General features: G+C 32.1%; 2 protein-coding genes across 3 annotated transcripts; both read right to left on the bottom strand.

The window, feature by feature from the left end:
• Positions 1 to 1,145: 1,145 nt before the first annotated feature.
• Positions 1,146 to 8,160, bottom strand: LOC132750340 (interferon-induced protein 44-like). 2 transcript variants are annotated; one of them, XM_060740300.1, is made up of 7 exons: positions 8,004 to 8,160; positions 5,337 to 5,907; positions 4,742 to 4,812; positions 2,533 to 2,730; positions 2,147 to 2,290; positions 1,712 to 1,883; positions 1,146 to 1,478 (listed from the first exon to the last, which is right to left on the bottom strand). In XM_060740300.1, the coding sequence occupies exons 2-7, from the start codon at positions 5,866 to 5,868 to the stop codon at positions 1,162 to 1,164; spliced, it is 1,434 nt and encodes a 477-aa protein (XP_060596283.1). In that variant the 5' UTR covers positions 5,869 to 5,907; positions 8,004 to 8,160; the 3' UTR covers positions 1,146 to 1,161. The 2 variants fall into 2 exon arrangements, with proteins under 2 accessions (XP_060596283.1, XP_060596284.1); XM_060740301.1 differs by lacking the exon at positions 8,004 to 8,160 and adding an exon at positions 7,437 to 7,570.
• A 6,761-nt stretch (positions 8,161 to 14,921) lies between these two features.
• Positions 14,922 to 22,829, bottom strand: LOC132750339 (mediator of RNA polymerase II transcription subunit 15-like). Its single transcript, XM_060740299.1, has one exon. It carries the CDS (start codon positions 21,614 to 21,616, stop codon positions 20,087 to 20,089), a length of 1,530 nt encoding a protein of 509 aa, XP_060596282.1. The 5' UTR covers positions 21,617 to 22,829; the 3' UTR covers positions 14,922 to 20,086.
• Between the last annotated feature and the right edge of the window lie 1,567 nt (positions 22,830 to 24,396).

Below are 24,396 nucleotides of genomic sequence, written 5' to 3'. Positions count from 1 at the left end.
TAAAGCCCCTTTTTCGACTTAGAATTTACGTTAAAGTTTGCTTACTACCTCAGATATTTTCATTGACATCTTGCTTTGAAACAAGTTGAAATTTCATACACTTCTTTGAGAGCATAATAGGACTCTTTCCAAGGCCTATAACTGTAACATGGATTGAGAAAATGGCCCTTTTGTGAACTTAGAAAATTTTACATTATCAAGGCTCTTTTACTATCAAGCACTAAGAATAGTCGAGCGTGCTGTCATACTGACAGCTCTTACAATGATACATTTTTGGTCAGCAACATATGCTTTGTTTTTATACAATTTATACGGTATTTAAACAATCACGAAAATTTTATATTATTAAGGTTTATATTTATTATTGAGTATAATACTGAGTTATATTATAAATTATATTATATAAGTACAGAGCTGTCGACTTATTTATTTTTGAATTTTTGATTTGAATTAAATAGGCACTGAATAATAAAACAAGGCTAGTCAAAGTACAATAATGAATTGACATGAACTTTTCCACCTCGCAAATTGAAAACGAGGGAAAATTGAAGCAATGTTTAAATAGGGACATGAAATGTTGCAAACGCTGGAAGTTCATTGGTTATCTTTATATGTTGTGAAATAAATTTTGTTATCATTATCCAAAAGCGATACCTGATGATATTAATTCATAAACATTAAAGAGTTAATATGTTATAATTTTATAGGAATAGTAATGTTGTCTTTTTTCTGCATATATATGACTCAGTTTAAACAAATGTAGTATTTTACATAATTCTTGTTGTAGTAAAGCATCTTTGAATTACATTAAAACAATAGAGGGCCCTAGATTATGTTGTTAGAATTTTGGCCTAAGCTATTTGCATATTAACATTTATGTAATAATGTATTATTGCATTTTATTGTGTGTGTGTGCATGCATGTGCCTGTGTATGCACCGGTACATATATACAAATAAAAAATGGGATTACACTAAATGTGCAAATGTTGCAAGGACATACATATAACAATTAATCTATTTCCAGTATTGTACATTTTCAAAACATTTTTGTTTTCGTTTATTCATTAATATGCAACAACAATTTTATGTAATGCGTACATTATACAGCCTTTCTTTTTTCTTTAATTTTTTTGTAAAGTTTCACATGTTAGCATTCAAAATCACTTTTCAAGTTTCAGTTTTCCCATTTCCCCTTGCACATCTTTCTCCCTGTGTTTCATGTTCAGCATGAAATCTTCAGAACAATGAAGCATTTTACGCAGAGCCAACAGAGCAAGTATATCAATGTGGTCGTCAAGCTCAGCCTCGTTTTCGTAATTCTTCACCGGAAGTATGTTAGCACGTGGTAGACCGAGAAGTTGTGACGCTTTATCTACGGCTTGTTCCACTTTTGAACTGTAGAAAACCTGAGACAGGTCCTTCTGAACGTCATCACAGAGTTTATCCACCTTTGTCAGGAGAATAAGTTGAGGTATTCCTGAAAGTTTATATACGGGAAACATTAAACGTACGAGTTACATTAACAAAGATTTAAATCAAATCAAATGAACTTACCTTATTGCGAGAATAAAACACATTTTCAAACATAACAGGAATCTAAGAATGATACAATAGCATTGTAGTAACAGTGATATACAATATAGAAGCTTTAAATATAATGAAAATCTCACCTTTTAGAAAATCTATGTATTTGATAACTTTGAAATCTACCTTTTTGATTCATAAGTCCACGAAGGCCTTTCATTTTCTCAACAATTTTTGTTGACAGCACCTCTAATGTTGTAGAGTCAACTACAATCACTGCACAATGAACTTTGTCATTCCCAGTAGGGTCAGATTTGAACCCATGCGATTCTGGAGTAATTGGTCTCGTGGGGTTAAACTAAAATTAGATATGCCATGAGAGATTGACAAAAAATGTTGTTGTTTTTAAAAGTTAGAAAATTATTTTTTGAGGGTTGTTGTTGCTGTTGTTTTCTTTCTTTTTTTGTTGTTGTTTTGGGTTGTTTTTTAATAAGGTTTTGAAATTTAGTTAGACTTGATTAATGGGCTATAATACATTGAAATTAACATATTGCACAGTAATGTTTTAATGTTTTCAGCATATAGTGGTTTCAACAATGTAAAGAACTTATTGAAAAATACCTCGTAATAGTACGGTATGTTTCCATCAAGTAGATAGTTACACTCCAGTACATCAATACCCATGGATTCTTCTAGACCACGTGTATCACACAACCGGAAGTTCAAGGTAGCCCCAGAACAAATTTCGATAGAATACGGAACAAACTGAAACAAATATAGTCAGGTTACATTATCTAACTAATGGTGAAGTCATCAATTCTTCACTTTATTGTCTGCTTTTGTTCTTTTGCTTCATTGTTGCTCTTTTGATGGAAGAATTGGTTGTTATTTGTCAAATATGTGTTGTTAAATCTTTAGAACGGTAGTTGTGGAGCCTTTATTTAGATAAAAAAAACTATATGCGAAATAGTATGTGCAGATCTTGAAATTTCATCATAGGTACTTACTGCAGTGGTGAGACTGTGCTCTGAACTTCCGCTGCCAGCTCGCTGTGTGATTCGCCCGCGGTAAATTGAATCTATAGTGTTGAAGAAGCTGGACTTTCCAGCACCAACCGGCCCTAACATCAAGATTCGAGCATCGCTTACATTCGAACCTTGGATAGGTTTAAAGTTTACCATCTCTTCTTTAAGGTCATCATGAAACTGAAACAGTATAAGCACTTGATAAGACTGGTATATTTTGTCCATATAAGGCATTTTTTTTCATTTCAATTCATTACATTTAAACTACATTTCAGAGGAGGTATCAATATGTCTTTTTTCTTTAATCATGAGACATATATACTTTTTGTTTAATCATGAGACATATGTACTTTTTCTATTATCATGAGACATATGTACTTTTTCTACTATCATGAGACATACGTTGTTTTTCTATTATCATGAGACATACGTTGTTTTTCTATTATCATGAGACATATGTACTTTTTCTATTATCATGAGACATATGTACTTTTTCTATTATCATGAGACATATGTACTTTTTCTATTATCATGAGACATATGTACTTTTTCTCTTATCATGAGACATATGTACTTTTTCTCTTATCATGTGGCATATATATTTTTTCTATTATCATGAGACATATATACTTTTTCTTTAAACATGAGACATAAGTACTTTTTCTCTTATCATGAGACATATGTACTTTTTCTCTTATCATGAGGCATATATATTTTTTCTATTATCATGAGACATATATACTTTTTCTCTTATCATGAGACATATGTACTTTTCATATTATCATGAGACATATGTACTTTTCCATTATCATGAGGCATATATACTTTTTCTTTAAACATGAGACATAAGTACTTTTTCCCTTATCATAAGACATATGTCCTTTTTCTACTATCATGAGACATACGTTGTTTTTCTATTATCATGAGACATACGTTGTTTTTCTATTATCATGAGACATTTGTGTTTTTTTCTTTAATCATGAGACATATATACTTTTTCTATTATCATGAGACATATGTACTTTTTCTATTATCATGAGACATATGTACTTTTTCTATTATCATGAGACATATATACATTTTCCCTTATCATGAGACATACGTACTATGTCTCTTATTATGAGACATATGTCCTTTTTCTCTTATTATGAGACATATGTACTTTTTTCCCTTATCATGATATATATGTACTTTTTCTTTATCATGACACATATGTACTAATTCTCTTATCATGAGTCATATGTACTTTTTCGCTTATAATAAGACATATGTACATTTTCCCTTATAATGACACATATGTATTTTTTTCTTTTATCATAAAACATATGTACTATTTCTCTTAACATGAGTCATATGTACTTTTTCTCTTATGATAAGACATATGTACTTTTCCTCTTATCATGAAACATATGTACGTTTTCTCTTATCATGAGACATATGTACTATTTCTCTTATCACGAGTCATATGTACTTTTTCTCTTATAATGAGACATATGTACATTTTCACTTATAATGACACTCATGTACTTTTTTTCTTTTATCATAAGACATATGTCCTATTTCTCTTATCATGAGTCATATGTACTTTTTCTCTTTTCATTAGACATTTGTACATTTCCCTAATAATGACACATATGTACTTTTTTCTTTTATCATAAGACATATGTACTTTTTCTCTTATCATAAGACATATGTACATTTTCCCTTATAATGACACATATGTACTTTTTTTTATCATAAGACATATGTACTTTTTCTCTTATCATAAGACATATGTACATTTCCCTTATAATGCCACATATGTACTTTTTTCTTTTATCATGAGACATATGTACTTTTGTATTTTGTCTCTTATTGTTTTCCTCTCATACATAACAAAAGTATAGGCCCAGGTAAGGCAATTTAACTTTTTGTCTCCCATTATTATCATCAAATTTCTTATGAGCTATCTAAATAACAATTCTGCTTGAAAGAATTATTCTCGCTGCCTTACAGAACTTCAACATTTCTTGAAATCAAGTGTTTATTTACCGCAATACATCTTAATAAATGTAACTTTTATATTTACATTATATGTCATTAATACATATTTCACACAATCTCGGCCAATATATGAGACCTAAGTCGTTCCGCACAAACACAATACACCCTACCTTCAAGTACAAAATTATTTAATCTTGATCTATCTTACCTTTTCGTTCCAGTCCTTAATTTTTCGCCAAGGTGAACTTTTCTTCTCTGTTTTCTTTATACGTTGACCATCTAAAATATCATGATAATATCATTTTCTGTCAGAACAAATACATACATGTATAATATAAGTACATGTACATAATCATTTTACATATACATAAACAGTACACATAATAAGTCACAACAAAAAAGAAGCACAATATCCCAATTCAAACTTTGTGAGGATGAACTGTATTTAATTTTAAGTAATATTATTTCGATGAGAAGGTCAAGCAAAGTTTAAAATATCAAACTCTTGTTTTTTGTGGGTTTTTTTTTAGAATACTCTACTCCTTGTATTTAACAATCCTACAAGATTAAATTAATAAAATTTATGTCGTCTAATAGCAATGATAATTCAGAATACATAGGTCTCACTCATTTGCAATGAACTTTTAAAAAAAAATTATTTCCATACAAAATTATGCTACAAGAAAAGTTTGATAAATACATTATTCCATAAAATTGAGTCAATTTAGATTTTTAGGAAATGAAATCAATTTTGAATATGTATTAATCAGGTTATGAAGAAAGAATAATATTTGATATATTACCTGTTACCATGTAAACTTCAAGTTCAGTCACTTCCATTGTACCGTTATTTATCTGGTCAGCTGTCATTCCCTGGTTGTTGTATGTATTTCCGAAATTATTCATACCTCCATTTAATGGAAAGATGTTTCCAGATCTGTTTATTCTACCATTAAATGTGAACAACTCATTACTATATCCAAATAATGGCCCCCATTGATTATTATGAACAACGGCATGATCCGGAGTTTTTACTTGAAATTTATTTATATTGTCACTTCCACTATACCTGAGCTGGTACAAAAACGCTTTATCATCTTTAACACGAACTCCAGTTTTTGACGTCCAACTGACACTAGTATAACCACCATAAACTGACCCATGTTGGTTATACAAAACTGTGACGGTGGCACCCTTGTTATCACATATTTGATTGAATGTCGCAGGGTCACATCCGTCACGTGTTATGGCATAGAGGAGTGTAAATGTCTTGGGCCCTGTACCTATCCATTGCTCGAGTTGGTCCATATATTTTTCCGTCAATTTTCCCTCCATTTTATCGAATGATGAGTTGCCAATTATCACGATCAATACCTATTACAGATAAATACATATAAGCCGCGTCATGACAAAACCAAAGTAATGCTTTTCCGCGCAGTCTGATCTGGATCCATGCTGTTCGCCATCAGATTCCTTTCTTGCAATAAAGTTTGTAAGCGAACAGAATGGATCTTAATCAGACTGCGCGGATGCACAGGCTGTTCTGGACCCATGCTGGTCGCAAACCCATTATCTTGGTTCTGTTATGACGCGGCTCATATATGAACTGACTGTTACAATATCTCTATTTTCTTTTTTCAAAAAAGGTCGAGCTAAAAATTATATGCCATTAACTTTACAGCCCAAACAGAAAATTGATTTTCCCCATTTGTACAAGGAAATGCAGAATGTAGGATCATTAGACAAAGTGATATGATTTGTAATAGAAAGAGCATCGAAACACGAGGCTATCTGATTTGTACGAGGGGGCATAGCCCCCGAGTATTAATCAGATTGCCGAGTGTTTTGATGTTCATAGTCAAACATAAAATCACGCTCCCTGTTGTCACAATATGAAACCCCGGGAAAAAGTGACCAATGAACGAGCATCTGAATATGATATTTCTGTCGTTTTCCCTTTCTCTTCCGTCACAGTATGTAAACCCAAGCAAAAATGAGCCAATCAATGGGCATGCTCTGGAGTGCGGGTAACTAATCCCTGCACTCCAGTTAACGCACTGTGCATGTATATGTATACGATTTAACTCAAAAGAAAGGTCCCCAAACTATGATACAAACATGTCTTGTATCATAGTTTGGAGACCTTTCTGTTGAAAATGTGTCAGGGTTAAATTGTATACATATACATGCACAGTGCGTTAACTGGAGTGCGGGTATTAGTTACCCGCACTCCAGAGCATGCCCATTGATTGGCTCATTTTTGCTGGGGTTTACATTTTGTGACGGCAGAGAAAGGGAAAGCGACAGAAATATCATATTCAGATGTTCGTTCATTGGTTCATTTTTGCCGGGGTTTCATATTGTGACAACAGGGAACGTGTTTTTATGTTTGACTATGATACAAAAGAGAAAGAACACCAAAAACTCGGCAATCTGATTAATACTCGGGGGCTACGCCCCCTCGTACAAATCAGATAACCTCGTGTTTCGGTGCTCTTTCTATTACTTGATGCATTCTATTTATTATAAATATCATATAATTTATAGTTTAACTCGATCTTATACGATTGTCAAATTTATGGTATCTCCGTATACTCCGTAAAATGATATAATTATGACAATACGTTACTGATCTGAAGCTTGAAATCTGATCGTTATCATATTTTAATGTGTACATAATTGTCAGTCCAGTGCTTCTACACTGGGGTAGGGCATTTTTAGCACGCTGCATATTTTGGGCACACCTGAACCCACGACGGAAACAATATCTCTATGAAGACTGCATAAAATTCCGAACAAAAATGGGTAAATATAGAGGAAAGCCAGGAGGGTAGAATCACATTTTGATTTTCATTAAAAAAGCTTTGAATTTTATATAAATGTTTAAAATGTTTAAAATTTACCCTGTGATTGACCTATTTACTCCTTTGCATATCGAGTTATACTGCACATACTGAGCAGCGGAAATTCACATATATTGTTTACCGATGCTCAATTTTGAGATTCACATGGGGTTCCACCCCCGTGTTCTAGAAAATACATATAACAAGTTCTTATGCATTCTGAATGCTTTGGATTTCTAGGTGAATTTTAATATCGTCACGTCTCAGTGAGTTTCATGAAACGTAGTTCTTTCTTCTCATGAGAAGGAAGAATAAAAGACATGTCAATTCCAATTGCTCTGTCAAGTTTTAAATATGTGCGTTTATGGCTTTCGTACTCTATTTAACAAAGGAAGTTGAAACCGAAAGTAGACATGTACATTTATAAAAATCATTTAATCATCTTTTGATATGTTGAAATTAGGAATCGATGTCTAATTACAGCTGCATACCAAGACACACGAATTAATAAGACTGAAACTCGTGACTTAAACTTATTAAAACGGGCTAAATCTAATTAATTAAATAATATTTAAATATGCAAAAACACAGAATTAACATAATTATAATTATAAGTAAAAATCTTACCTTTACAAACAGTGCAATGCCGTATATTTAGTTTCTTTGACAGGCGAATAAATACCGCAAAGAGCCGGGTGGCTGTTAATCAAGGCAGTGATCTAAAGGTCAATTTTCCAAAAATACGGAAGCCACTGAAGTATGAAATTATCAGTTTAGTTTAGACGAAGGTAGATAAATGCTCCTACTCTATATTTTTATCATCATTTTTTGCTTTCCCTTTGTTGCATATACGACCCTTGTATCTAAAAATAGGATATATTTTTTCGAATGTGTTATTTTCACAACAGTAACTTTTTCACTAAGAATAAAAGATCAGGAACAATATCAAACTCAGATATTCTCATTATTAATCATAATAGATTATAAACTTGATAAAAATTATCTTGAAACAGCATGTTAATGAAATTTAATTTTAGGATAAATTTATTGCTATTTGACAAGATATGGATATCTTACAGTTTTAAAATTCATTCTTATTTTGATACGATTATTTTTGTATTTGTTTTGTTATTTGTCAATTTTATCACAAAAAAGGAAGCTTTCCGCAAATCGGCATTTTTTTTACATTTTGTTTATGTACCATTTAATTTGAGCTAAAATACGATCAAGTTTACTTTTATTAACGATTATTTTTTATAAAACAATTGAAATAAAATTAGGATAATTTGATCGTAATCGTGATCTTATCTTAGTGAACACGTGACCTGAGGTTTCGAGCTGACAGATCTATTTTGCTTTCTACTGGTACAGATAACCAACTTTATTTTATGCTTTTCAGTGGATTACTGATTTATCCGTGAAAATTATATTTGGTAATTTCACAGTGAAAATTATCAAAATATAATTTCACTCTTTTCAATGACGAAACTACTTTTTTAAGATTTTCCCCATGTGGTACCTCAATTTTTAATTTTTGCTGACAATTCTGACAATGTCAGGCTGTTTAAAGAAAAAGCAAAACTGAAATTGATAAATAACTTAAATGTCAAAAGTAATAAAAAGAAGAAAAACTTACTTCTATTCATTCAAATTCATGAAATTCCAATCACCAATTTTTCGTTTTTTTGGTTTCATTTTGACAGTCTCAAAAAATACATTCCTTCCCCATGCAAAACTGCTCTTGATGACATTTGGGCATATTAAAGTATCCTACGAGCAATAACTGCCGTATGCTTTATGAAAAATTGAAAGCATTGACAGCCATTAGGCATAACTCGAAGAATAAGTTAAATCAACCCAGCGTTCTTGAGCAGGTTTCCAAGTTTTCCATTTTCCTAGCTCCTTTTCTGAATGTTTTCACATCTGTACAATCCTCAAATAAGTTTTCTTTCTTTTAAAAATGTGTATGACTAACAAATCCAAATTATATCCCTCTGAATCTTACACAATTATTTTCCTCCCATGAAATACACAACTTTAAAAAATGGCTGCCGCTTACAATTTACAAAGCCAGGTCTAATATAAATTCGCACTAAGTAACAGAAATATGGATGGATGGTTGGACTTTTTCTCCTACAAGAATTGTTTGTTTTTAGTATCAAAACAAGCGATCATTCATATTTTTTTAATAAAATTAATAAATATCACCGTCATTTAATGTTGATTGGCGGACTTATTTTTCAGCTCAAGACTTCTTTTTTTATGAGAAATTCCGGATAAATGGGGCTCTCAATGGGGGAAACAGTTTTAATATTAACGTTAAAATTATGGAAATTTCGTTTTAACTTGTTTTTAAGCATAAAATAAAAAGAAAATTTGTCTGTTTGTTGTGTAAGATGTAATTTTATTTCATCTCGTGAACTTTAAAAACAGTATTCTCACTCGTGGCTTCGCCACTCGTGAGAATACTGTTTTTAAAGCCCACTCGATGAAATAAAATTTCATCTTACACACAAACAAACAAATATCCTCTATATGTTGGTTTTGTCGTAACGCGGCTGATTTATTGACGTTTCTGCGGGTATCTGAATCTGGTTGGCAATGTTTAGGTGAAGATATATCTTATACAACATATAACCCTAAAAAAAATAACATGCCTATTTTTGTGTACGTAAATTTATGAATAAAAATATTCACAAATAATACAAATAAATATCTCACTGCAAGGAGCGAACTTATTAATGCATTTTGCTGTGTGATCCGCACAGTAAAACTTAAGAAATGTATATATGTTCTATACAGGCATATATAGCAGTAACTTATAACAGATTTGATCTATTAAATCTATTTTGTATTTTGACGTCTAGTTTGAGAAATGTCTGCGATTCAATTAAGTGTCCGTATAAAAGTACTAAAATTATAAAACAGCACACGGGCAATGGACAGACAGGTCGGGGGAGAATTTGGTCCTCTATCACGATTTAGTTTATACAGTATCTTATTTTATCTATTAATATGATAAATTACTAATATATTTCTAGTCATATGTGGCTAGAATGCGGCCATATTTTCTCCGACTTTAAACGAAACCCTCAATATATTGCACTTAGAATTCCATTTTACATACTTAATAGTAGCTATACCCCTTTAAATTCCTTAAACGGACTGAGTGTGTTGGTAAATTTTAAGTTAAAAATTTCATTTACTATGTTTAAAACGATTTATAGAATGTATACATAGATTGTAATCTTGGTTTAAAATGTTTATTTATAGACGGTACGGTCTTATATCAGGTAGATAATTGAATTTTTTCATTGGTATGTTGGTTTTCAATGAAATGGGCTATCGTATTTCCTATCTCATGTTATTGAATAGATAAAACCTATGTTGACATATTTTTCAATCATCTTTTAACTATCTGTCCACAAACTATTCACGGTTTACAACTGCCAGATTATTGTCTACCCATCAAAATATCCCTTTACAGCGGATAATAAATAGACTAAAATACACAACACATCATGGTGTAAATAGAAATATAAAGCTCGACATGACCATAAAAATCGCAAAAGGTAATCTTGACAACTTACCTAAACACCTACATTAATCAAAACCCACGTTATTTTGATATTATCTGCATATTTATGTAATCAATTTTTCAAAAGGAAAAGTTTGCTGTTTGAGTATAAATATCGTGCAGTGTTTGGGATGTAAAAGTAGAAGTTATACCTTTGCATTAGATCTTAATTAGAGCTCTATTCTTCATGACGTTAAGTTCATTTACACTCAAATAAACATTTTTCAACATCAGACAGGCTTGTATATACCGGTGGTAGAAAAGCATGTCACTCCGCCTTTCTCCATGCCCACCCCATATCCATCCAAGACAAGTCAGATGATTTTAAATTAACGTCATTCTAGCGTGCCTTCGACAAATGAAGAACGTTTCTTATGATGACGTTATTTTGCCGTTTTGAATGAAGTTGTAAATTGGGAAAAGATGCTTTTTAAAAATATTTCGTAATCTTTATTTGAAATATTACTAAAATGCAATATGCAAGAAAACGAATCAAGCACCGGCTGTCGTCACAAACGGAAATATCTAGCCCTCGGCTTACTGTTGAGCGGAAACTCGACTGGGCCTCCGCCGCAAACAGTTACCCTCAAATTAGGTATGTTACGGCAGCCAGTGTAAGATCCTTATTATATGTGTCTAAACGTTAAGCTTAGCTATTCTGTAAGTTTAAGCATGGATATTAACAAAACAAAATTCAAAAATCATTGTCGGTTTACCCTTCAAATAATAGTGTACAGTACGGCACCTTGAAGAGAAAATTAAAAATGAAAAAAATAGCGTATATGAGGTTTATGGCTTGTATTTATGGTATAGTTTTGAAAATAGAAGTTTTTCCCCAAAAATATAACAATAAAGGAACTGAAATGAGACCCAAGAGCAAAAAAAATACACATAAATTTGAATTTCTTACAAAAATGACCGGGTCACTGAAAACAGAAAAAAGCATGCAAAAGATAATTCAGCAATGTACTGAGAAATAAATTAAAAATCTGTTGTGCTATTCTTAGCCCGATGGCACTGTTAAGGTAATATAAGCCTATTATATATATATTAGCTCATTTAAGGTGTCTGCCCCTTAGCCAGAGATCTCGGGTCACGACGATGTTTCTTCATATGACACCAGTACTGGTTGGTTCCAGGATGCGGACTCTAAAGTGATTAATATAAATTATTTCACAATCAAGCTTAACCCTTTCACTGCCAGAGGGTTATTTATTTATTGATCACCTATTTGCCAGAGGATTTTCTAAGAAATTACTATATGATTAATTAATATAATTATTATTATTTGTTATTAGTATTATAATAATTATATATGTTTCCAAATCTGTTAGTATAATAATAATTATTGTCGATGGTATAATTATCTTTATATTTATTATTATTTTTATTATTATTTTTATTAATTTATTATTATTACTATTATTATTATAGAAACGGCTAAAGCCGTCCATATGGCAAATACGCTGAAAATAACAGGGACGGCTTAAGCCGTCCCTATGGCAGTGAAAGGGTTAAATAAGTATGTTTTAACCGAACTATATATAAGCCTATTTAGAGATGGTTCAGCTTTTCTTTCTCTTGTAGAAGAAGAACTTTAGCAGAAGAACTTAGATAATTCTTTTGTATATCAGGCACGGAAGTACTCAGTCCAGTGACTTATAGTTTACCTGCGGCTAGCAAAAGAGACTTTTGTCACCAAAGCTGGATATTTTATTCGCTGGCTCTTCATCACCATCGACCATGTATAGTATCAATATGTGGGAGATCATCTTTTAAAGTTTCAGTAAAACTATGACATAACCTACCTGCGTTTTATACATCATGTTTTATGCGCCGTTAATATGGACTTTGTCGGGATCTGTTTTATCTTAATTTTATTTATACTTGTTCCTTTTTGATATATTTAGTTCGGAATCGTTAAGTTATTATATGAGGCCTGAAACTTGACCAATACCTCATTTTAAAGACCAACTCATGTGGGCACTTTACAGAGCAATAATCGTCAGAAATGTTATAAGAACATATTTCGAAATAAAAACTGTGTCACTTAAAACACCAGCATTTTACTTTGATGGTGATCATTTATCATGCAAAATTACCTACATACAAACTACTTGTCCACATAAGAACTCGGGTGACTGGTTTCCATAGAAAAGGCTTTTGATAATGTATGTAACTGAATCAGACTGAAAAATTATGAAAACCCAATCGACTGAAAAATGCGATGTCATGCTTGCTCCAGTTTAGAATTTGATGTCTATATTTAAAATAACTTATTATAATGAAAAATTCACTTCATAATTTCTCAATTATTCTTCATGTTTAGTTGACAGGCGTTTTTATAACGTGGTTCATACAATCGATCTTTGGCCAATCTTATATAAATGCTAACATTGAACTCTCCCCACATCATGTATAAAGTTGCAATGTGCATTCTCCTATGAGTTCAAGTTGCTTATCATTTATAAGGGGAAAATGTGGAAGCAAGCAACTCTTATCTTTACAGTTTAAAAGTTTCACTCATAATCCGACTAAAACTGTAAATCTGTCGATTATTTTGGTTTCCAGCTTCCGAAAAAGAAATGCTTTTATAAAAAAAAACATACGAAAATTTAATGAAACTCCACAGAGGTCCCGAAACCAAAAACATAAAATTTAAAGTTGTTACACAAATCAACTGAGAAGGATATGAAAAAGATGATTAAGAAATATACTTAGAAATGAATTGAAAATCGTATTTCTGGGATATTCTTAGCCCGATTTGAGTGAAAAACGTTACAACGCTTTTCAGTTTCGGGTTATTTTTCACAATTTGTGAAACTGTTCTGAAAAAAACGTAATGAGCGAATGTTCTGAAATTTTGCATTCTATTTATTGATCAAGACCTACATCGAATGGGTATTTTTCCAGTCCCGTCATGTTAAAAAAAAACTCGATGGAGTCCCTTTAATGTTGACATGAAAAACAGTGTTAAAACTGAATTCTTTCTAAATCAATATGTTTTTGGAAAATTGGAGACAATACTTAAAAGAGGTCAATAATGGTATACAGATACTGGGTAAAATATCATTTATTAATTATAGGAGTAAATTAGAACAGGTATTCTTTTAAAGGAACTCCGCGGAGATCAAAAAGCATAAAAATATATCATTGGAAATTCTTACACGAATCAAGTAGCACTTAAAATGGAAAAAATCTGCACAAAGACTAATGATGAAATATACTCAGAATTGAATTGAATATTGATATTGTGCGATTCTTACCCAAATTTCAGAGAAAATCATTGCAACGTTTTTCATTTTTGGGTCATTTTGCACAATAAAAATGATTATTCTGAATAAATGGAGTGAGGGATTTACAGATTTAAGTAATTGCATTTTATAGTCTAAGTTTCATGCTTACGCACGTTCACCGACTTAACAGCTATTACCCCTGGTCATCGGGCTACTGGTATCTATCTATCAATCTCCCTGGGGAGTCTTTTTAAATCCGCTTAGTGCAGCCGACACTTTGGCGCAACGGAATTATACCACCCTCGCAGGTACCCATTTACACCTGGGTGAAGTGAAGCAATCGCAGGTAAATTTCTTGCTCAAGGAAATTAGGAGTGCCCCTGGTGGGGTTCGAACCCGGGACCTCTCGATCCCTAAGCGCGCGTCCTACTACTTTACTACTGTTCCTACATTAAGTTATTTGTCCAAACGTTCATTAAATGGTACACAAATATCGAAAAATAATTTCCAGTCCAGTTGACACCAGCGGGTGATTTTTAATACCATTAATATTGTAAATGTCTTAAAATATCTTTTATATCAAATTTCAATCCCACGTTCGGAGAGATTGGACGTTGTCCATCAGTCTATAGCAGAGTCTGCAGAGTCTGCAAGTATAACACATTTTGTTTGGAGATAAAGATGTTTATAAAATCACCATTCATATGGAAATTAAAAAATGACAACAACAAATTATGACATAGGTAACAAGTTTATATAAGGTTGTGCATAACAATAACATATTGTAACAATAATATCATAAAATCATTATAAATATTATAAATATCAAACTACTGTGAGTACATGTATAAGAAATAACATGTTTTTTGACACAAAATAAGTGTATTGAAACATCCCCTACATATTTTGGATAAACCTTAGCTCATTACTATTAAACGGTTTATTTCTATTTTTTTTACAGCGAACCGAGCATTCAGCTTTTTTTGATAATTCTTATATACGACATTTACAATCGGAACATCCTCGGCTATTATCTATAATAACCTCGGAAACAAGAAAGTAGTTTCAGATGTAAACAGAAACCTTATCCGAAGACTGACGGAAAGGGCCGAAAAGTTACGATTGTGACATTTATAGAGCATATCAACTATTTCTATCAGTTGTTGTTGTTGTTGTTGTTAGACTTAAACGTAGTTTAAACGTGAAGTCTAAGCTTCTCATATTTAAGAAACTGTAGATCTACAACTCATAAAATTTAATAGTAAAAAATTGATATTATAATTAAAATTATAAACAAACTGAGGGGTTGTTTCAAAAAGCAAGATAAACATTAACGGAACCGACAGTTTTTAGCTTATAAGACCATTATAGAGCCAGGTCAAGTTTTTTGTATTTTGAAAACCCTTAAAAATTTAAACGGACTATTCCGAATTCAAAGCTATGTCAGTTCAGTTGGACAAATTTTGCAACAGGTTGATCGTTAATGTTTCACTGGAAAACAGTTTTATCAAGATAACATTGCGGGAGTAATTAACACTATTGACATTGGTGTTCTAAAAGCAACATCAAATTATCAGTCTATCTGACATTTCAACATCAATCACAGTTCTTATATATTTATATTACCCGAAAACAAAAACATTATTTCCCATTTCTAAAATACATTGCAGACTGGGACAAACTCTTGTCCTTTCCAGCATAAGTACTCTTAACATTTGAAACTATATATCAAACAAAATATACAAACAAATTCTTTGGTTATTGGAATCTATGAGTATTAAAACAAACATTTATGTTAATATCGCCAGGTAATCCCGAGTGATAACAATTCAAGGCATAAATACAATACATGTATATATTTCTTACACTAAAGAATACAATATAAAAGCACAATCCATATCACAGGTTTATACATGACTGACGAAACTCAAATCTCTTTTTTTTCACGCTTATCAAAATGTTTTCATTAATTTAAGTGTTTAAAATGCAGAAATATTTAAGTGATGAACGCCGTGTAAAAAGTCTGGTAAAATATCATCATTACTAGGGAAAATTAAACATAAAACATATTAATTTTGCTCAACATACAAAACATCTATATCAAAAAGTGTACTAAATATACATATGATATATAACATGTAGAATCTATATGGCATATAGTGTAAGCTATAACATATGTGTTGGCATGATGCTGTGAAAACATACATTTATCAATCATTCGCGGGACATATCTCTGAACTATAGTTCATGTGTTTTCTTTACACAGTTCCTTCTTAAAGGCACTTTATTCCTCAGAAACAAATAAATTTTTACTTCTTTAGAAAGGTCAAGCATGAATTTTGTAATGTTTAAATAATGGTTTTGGAGAATGGTAAAGGCTTTTTTACTTGAAAAAAGTAGCGATAAATATGAAATAATTTGTCATAAAAGTAGCAAAATGTAAACAAAATAGTATTTTTGACTTTCATGTAAAATACTAATTCAATATACATTTATATAACTGTACTTAATGCCAAAAAAGAAACAGATGAAAAAGATGGCCAATCAGTAAGCTTTTGGAAACTATAAAAGTTTATCAAAATAAAAAAGCTTTTGAGCTATAAAATGAAAGCATTTCTAAGGGGCCTTATAACAAATGATATAAATAGATCAGTTTTATGTTCAAACCTCTAAACACACAAACTATGTTATATATGTAAATATGTATTCACGTCTCCAGTAAAGATCACATACAAAAGTTTTAAGTATTGTACATTATGTGAGGTACGCATATACAGTAAAAAGATAAGTTACATATTCGGTTGTAAATTCATTTTGAAAATGTGCTTACTTCTGCAATTCAGTGACCTCTTTCCTACATCATGCTAACTTTTATATCAATGTTAAGCTTAATGTTTACTTTTAGGTGGTTAAAAGGTCATTGCTTAGATGGTTAGATAAAGTGAATGATTTTTTAAAATAAAAAAGTGTTAACTGCTGAATTATCATGATCATAAATTAATATATACTTTCTAATAGATCTTATCGTCAATAGATTTATTTAAGGTCTACTAAATAAAGAATGCTATCATTTTTATATCTCAGAACATATTTATTTTTGGTGTTCTTTTACAGTTTCCAAAATAGTACTCATCAACCGTAAAACCCTGAATCCGTTTTTGCTTTCAGGTCAAAAGTAAATAAAGTTGTAGCGATTTAATTTTTGTATGGAAGACAAAGTGCCACTCTATTTTTTGCTACTTCGTGGCCCGTTCAACAAGGCATTCTAGCTCCACGTGACCATAATGTAACATGTTCTAAATCAAGTATTCAAACATTAAAAATCATAAAATCCACATACTTGCATTTTCTTCAGAGAATAAAAATAGTTTTCATTTCTGATGAGTTATGTGATTTTTAACAAGTTTTGGTGGCAACGGTCCTCCATACTTTATTTTGTAAGATACCTTCTTTTTATTTTAATTCTTGAATAATTGGGTCGTAGTAAATAAAATATTTCCCGGATGAAGATTATTGCTAAGGTAAGCATTGTATCTCTAAACTAAAAGTGCAAATTAAAGCGGTCAGTAAAGGTCGCCAGTAACAAGCGTCTAAAATGCTGCGAACAATCGTACCGCCTTGCGTTACACCAACTTTAGTATCAATTAAGAGAATGTAATTTACCTTAAAGAAATAATCTACATCTTTTACACGGACTTGTGCGTTTGAAAACATTATTTGAAATGAAATTTACACAGTTCAGCAAGCAATCTATATCCGATTAAATCGAAAGTTTAGAGAGAAAACACTCGTGTTATGCAATGTATATATCGTCTGCCGCGACATAAAATAGAAGGAAAATACACAAAATATGTTTGTCATCGGAGCGTCTACTCATGTTTCCTTGCCTTAAAATACCACAAACAATTAATACATGTCACATTTTTAACAACATAAATATGGTTACATACATTATAATAAAAACACAATTCTGCATGTTATTCACGTATTTTACGCTAAACGCAAATTTGGAATTTTCTATATAAATTCGGTAACAAAAGTTTACGCATTGAGGTGTGTGTTATAACTAGTTATATTAATAGCAATATTAGACAAACAAATTCAGCTTTAAATAAAGGAATTCAATAATCTTACAAAAATCCCAACATTCACCTGTAACCTGTTAAACCCTGTAGACTATTTATGTATACCATTACTATTACATACATATTACAAATGTATTACTATACCATTATAATCAGTAGAACAATCTGAACCCACATTTCTACGATATACTATCAAGATATACTTTAAACTGTACATTTTTGGCACTTGTTTGGTTGGTTTTTTATTTATTTATTTCTTATTCATGACTATTTTAAAGATTTAGGTCTTGTAAATCGGTACACTTAATAACATACTTAACATATTATCTACTATTGAATACATTTATACAAAACAAATACAAGAGTAGTTTGATATCTGAATAATTTCACACAATTAAAAGCTATAATATTGCTTCTTAAAAAAGGGGGGTATTGAATGTCTGCATTGCATGAAAAAATATCGATTTCAAACAAATACACAATGGTATAACATATCGCATACTTTTGTACAATCTCACTATATACCTAAGTTTGTGACATTTATCTGTTTTGTTCTTATAGTGGCCTTAAATTCGTTCAACTAAGCATGAACACTGGAGTTTTTTTTACCTTTCATTAGATTCAAAAGAATTGAAAATCATATTTCAATACAATTTATCTTAAAATAGTACAAGTTATATATAGTTAATGAAATGACATGGCAAATATTGATTCATAACTGTATATGACAATTTTCAAGGCTGTTTCTAAGAATTTAAAGGCCCTGTAAATGTAACGTTTCAAAATATGTTTATATTAGTAAGCCTGAATTAAAAGCAAGTAAAAATTGTTTAGGAAACAGAAACGTTTCAAATAACAGCAATAGTACATTAATATAATATTTACTTTTCCGTCTTTAAGTTAATTGAACAAACAGTTGTATATGAACAATTCAAAAAGAATTAAGAAAAATTGAATTTAAAGCCAGTTTCTATTCACCATTTTCAATAAAGCAATGGACAAAAAGGAGACCGTCTAAAGGAAAAACAAAATCCGAAAAATAAATACACGGCTTAAAATAGGACCACTGTTATGATATTACCAAAGTTTGGAAGATTTATTTAATTTAAGACTTGAAATGAAACTAGAAACTGAATTAGGAAAAAATACATTAATGTTCAAAATGCTGAATGGCATTTGTTGTGCTAGATCCAGATATTTAAGAAAGATAAATGACATGTAATGTGTATTTATACAGATATACATATAAATACGTATTATTGATAATATAATTCTATCGTACATGTATGCCATAAATCGTTGAATATTATAGAATATAACTAACTGTGACTGTTGATCGTCCTATATAACAGGTAAAATGTTATGTGATATTACTAGAGTAACAGAGTTCTTACAGTAATACATATGGGACACATATTTAGACATATAACAGTTCATGCGATGTTCTTATCTAAAACGTTACTAACATCTTTTAATCTAAATCTGCATATGAACATTGCTTGGTATACTCAGCTGTCTTGGATATTCATGTATTTGCATCACTCTGCATAGATACATTAAAAATCTTCTCTATCTTTTTTCAAAAGTGTGCGATAATATTCCTGTATCGCGGTTTCCAAGGCATTTTATCTGGGACTTAAATACTATTATCTTTAGTCCCAGATTTTATCAACACTTAACATATTGCTTTTCTGTCTGTTGACAAACATTCTTCAAAAATATATAACTATATTGATAGCTTTATTTGGCAGAGATTTATGTTTCAACCACGTGAATAACATGAAAATGTGATTTCATGTAAATTTATCTATGTTAATAGTCAGGTTGTGTTTCTACAACATGCCTACGATATCCTTCCTCGTCATATTCGGGAACTTGTTCGTCATGTTTAACAATATTTGTTGGTAAATTATTGTAATTCTCCCTTTTAGACTTACTCCATGCATGGTTTCTGGCCTTTACTCCTGACTGAAGGTCTGCTACTGGAACCTTCCGCGCGTGCTCTATTTCTCTGCTAGTTACGTCATAGCTGTATTTATGTATCGGTACCCGTTCTGATTCCGGAGTAACTCCTCCCGTTTTTGGTGCTTTGAGAGCAGATTTTATTTCAAAACTGTTTGTATCAAGTTTAGGGCCTGCATGTGTTGAGACCGGCTGATGTGACTTACAGTAAACAGATTTATCGAATGAATCACTTTGATTATGAGAAAAGTTTTTCATATTTAGAGTAGTATTACACGTGCTACATTTGAAACATATTTTATGGAACACCACCCCTCTTACCGGTCCTAATTTTTCCATCGGGTAAACTTTTTTCATACAATGATAACATTTGTCCTGCGGATACCTAGTTTCCATATGTAGCGGCTTATTCTTTATTTGGCTACCGAGCTTTGTTTCACCATTTATACCTTTCTTAGGTGTGCCTTCAGGAGAGATTGGTCCAAAAGAGTCGGATAAGCTTCCATCTGGAGAAAACGGTGGATTCCCCGAGCTCGATGGAGAGCCTGGGATGGAAGAAGAGGTACTACTTCGGTCAGATGCTGTCGCTGGCGGGGGACGCGCTGATGGAGGAGAGGTTATCTGTTGCCGTGGCCGTTGCATAAAGATCGGCACGTCGTTAGCAGTAGCAATAGATTGCTGTTCCTTTTTCGACACAGCTGGGGAATCTTGTGGTGTTGATGGTGCCGATGAACTGTAACTGCTACTGGATAAACTACGCGGTTGATTAATTTGTTGAAGATGCAGGCTATTCGGAGCGGAAACGAAACGTGCTTGACCCTGTAATTGTTCTGACGGTTTTGGCACTTGGACCTGAATCTGGTTAGATAACTGACCATTAATCCCTATAGAGGTATTAGGATAAGTCATTTGATTATAACTTGAAGTGTTCATGTTTGTTTGTGAAATATTTGGCATTTGGCCATTTAAAGATATGTTCATAGAAGCGTTAAGTGGAATCGGTCCGCCTCCTGGTGACATTGCTGGATTTGAATTCCCAACCGGAAATGCCGGTATAAAATTAGGATTGATAACTGGTGAACTCTGAGCATTAGGTGCATACAATGGTCCCGTATTAATTCCAACTGGCGATGTAGGTGAAACAGCGGCAAAAGTGTTTGCATATGGGTTCGAGGCAACTGTGGAACCGGCTAGCTGGACCTTGGCCAGCTGGGCTTGTAACTGTTGTATTTGCTGTTGACTGATCTGCTGTAGTTGAATTAACTGTTCCGGCGTATAACTCTGTAGATTACCAAGGTTACCAGACATATTAAGGGGGTCAGAACTTTGAAAGTTCATGGATCCCGCCAGGTTTTGATTTTGATAAAGATTCGGATCCATTTTTGCTTCAATAATAGTTGTTATTCCATCATAAGATTTAAATTCCTTTCACTTAGATTACATTAGAAACACACAAAAATCCAGTCATAAAGTGTACGCAATAATCCTTCAATTTAAAGAATGGCTTTCACTTTAAAGTAGCAATTGACGGGCTCAGTACGGCGTGAAACCTCAATGATTTTAATTACAGATACTTTTATCAAATAAATTACAACTTTTCACTTCTTTGGTATTTGAACGCGCCGCAATTCAAGTAAGGTGCGGACTTTAAAGACACACACTTTCACTATTTTGGCCTCTGTTTACAAACGGTACACCTATTAGTCATTAAGTTTCCCCCACCCAAGTGTCAGCGCAAAAAAACGTCCCTCTGTCATTCGTATACTAATGTCCAATCTTCACTGGCATTTACATAACACAAATATTTTTTGTCAGTTTATTTTTTATTATTGTTTTGCTAATGTCTAACGTAATCACTTATATCTATTTTTATATCAAAATCCGTGTTCATTTATACCGCAGGTGCAATTAAAAAATTAAATAATTCCAGTTCCAGTGCGAACCTACACTTAAATTCGGTTTATTCCAACAGTTCAATAGTACATGATCGATTACGATCTGTCAAAAATGACCGACAATGCTCGTGAAAGAATAAAAATGCTATAATCCAAGACAGGTGTCGTAGACTTTATTTTCCAAATGTCAGATAAATTAAACCGGCCAAAATCTTACAGTGGTGAAATATATATCAACTTTTCTAAATAAGCGAATAGAAGGTGGCACGCTCGAGTGGACACCTATAATGAGAGACTACCTAACTACAATCCCTTTAGTACAGGGCGAGATTTATTATAATAATAAATGGCCTGTTTAGTAAAGAATGTCATTATAGGTCCTTTATACATAACGTATAGATAATATATTACAGATAGATTCCATTCATGCGTAAAATTCCACTTTGTTTTTTATCCTTCACGCCTTTTATAGTTTATATCTTTTACGTCACTTACATGAAAAGAACGACAAATCAACAGAACTGTAATTCCATTTAAGAAGTTTATTATCTAAATCCGTCTCTTGTAGAACACAATATGTAACGCGTTATTGAAATAACTGACATGTTATTTAAATAATCCACAACGGACCTAGCATTTATATATATTTAGCTCTATAACTATTTCAAACTATCGATCACCAATATGCCAGCACGAATTACTATTAAAATAAATACGGAAATATGTAGTTTATACTGTTTAATTGTTAGTCTATGGATTAACAAATAGACAAACACATTCCACGGTGTGTTAAACGGGACATAATGGTATTTCTGCTCTGTTAGTGATATTGTTAAAAGCAGTAATTTCGTATTGTGTCTCCATGTTTATTGTGTATCTAAATACTTTGCGCACTTGATCATTTATTCTGTGACACTCTGCAGATTTTGCAAATTTCTGCTGAATGTGTAGTGTTTTACTCTCTGTTAGACCCATGGACTTGAAAATCCATGGACTCGAAGGTCAAGAGTTCGACTCCTTATATGATTTATGGCAAACATTAGCAGTTAGTAGATCTAAAGCCTTTGTCAATATTTAATGCTTTTAAATAATTGGGGTTGGTTCGCTCTTTCGTTCGTTCGTTCGTACGTTCTTTCTTTCGTTCTTAAGTTTGCTCGCTTGGTTACTTGCTTGGTTGCATTAATACTATCTTTTTTTTCTGTCCTTTTTGGCGGGAAGGGGGTGGGTAGGGAGTGGTTAGTTGAACCCGAAAATCTTCAACTACATGTTCGAGATTTAATTAACACGTCAGAAAATACTGATTTAAAAAGAAAATCTATGTTTTCGCGTTCTCTTCAATTGCTATAAATGGGTTTTATTTCTTACGAAATGGTAGATATTTTTTCAATATAAGTTTTCCAATATTTATGGATGTGAGGGGAATCAGACTCAATCGGAACATCTCTCTTATCCGAAGTTTGACGGAAATCACCGAGAAGAGTTTTGAAATTAATTTTCGCAAACAACTTCCGGTTAAGACATTTAACAGTCGTACAATACTACTCACCATACATATCAGTCGGGTGCGGCTTTATATTTTGTAGTAACCAGTAAAACGTAATATATTTCAATTATGTAATTTATCAACTGGGCATCATCATTAAATGTCGACAAAGCTGATCTGTCAATAAACGCGATACTTTGATCAATGCAGGCATCAGTAGGAGCACGGAAAAACACGCGAATAAAAAACATGCTTCGAATCACACCAATGGGCACTTTACGATACAGATAATACTGCGCTATATATATATCTATCAAGTTCACATTTAAGCATGTAATTTATGATACAGGTGGTTTCATTCCAGAGGTACATACATACATTGTATTGTATAATTCATGTTGTCGCATGTGTGTAATGAGGGTCTATATCTGACCGTTCAGGCACAAAATGCAGCTTTCGCTGTCGAGTTCGAACCTCACACATGTCACTAGTCATACCCTTAAAAGGTTAATTTTGAAGGACGAAATGTTGATCATTTACCTCCGTTGTTGTTGTTTTTTATTATTGTTGTTTTTTTATTAATTATATTGTTGTTTTCTTCTTTTTGTTCTTCTTCACCTACTTTAATTTTCTTCGTCTTCATTTCATTATACTTATCGCTTTTGTTCTTCCTGTTATTTTTTCTTCATCTTTTCTTCTCCATCTGCTTCTACTTCTTCTTCTTCTTCTTCTTCTTCTTCTTCTTCTTCTTCTTCTACTCTTCTGCTTTTATTAATCTTGTT

Source organism: Ruditapes philippinarum, unplaced genomic scaffold, assembly GCF_026571515.1.
Source record: "Ruditapes philippinarum isolate M1 unplaced genomic scaffold, ASM2657151v2 ctg3574_1_1_1_1, whole genome shotgun sequence".
In the NCBI taxonomy this organism is placed as follows: domain Eukaryota; kingdom Metazoa; phylum Mollusca; class Bivalvia; order Venerida; family Veneridae; genus Ruditapes; species Ruditapes philippinarum.
This window is presented reverse-complemented; position numbering and strand designations above follow the sequence as displayed.

What these genes read in the sequence shown, in the direction of transcription:
- LOC132750340 (XM_060740300.1), bottom strand. Translation starts at nt 5,868, where the DNA reads ATGGAGGGAAAATTGACGGAAAAATATATGGACCAACTCGAGCAATGG. An exon ending in TGAAGTTTACATGGTAACAG is followed by an intron (nt 4,813 to 5,336) that starts GTAATATATCAA and finishes ATGATATTTTAG; the next exon opens with ATGGTCAACGTATAAAGAAA. An exon ending in ACATACCGTACTATTACGAG is followed by an intron (nt 1,884 to 2,146) that starts GTATTTTTCAAT and finishes ATCTAATTTTAG; the next exon opens with TTTAACCCCACGAGACCAAT.
- LOC132750339 (XM_060740299.1), bottom strand. Translation starts at nt 21,616, where the DNA reads ATGGATCCGAATCTTTATCAAAATCAAAACCTGGCGGGATCCATGAAC.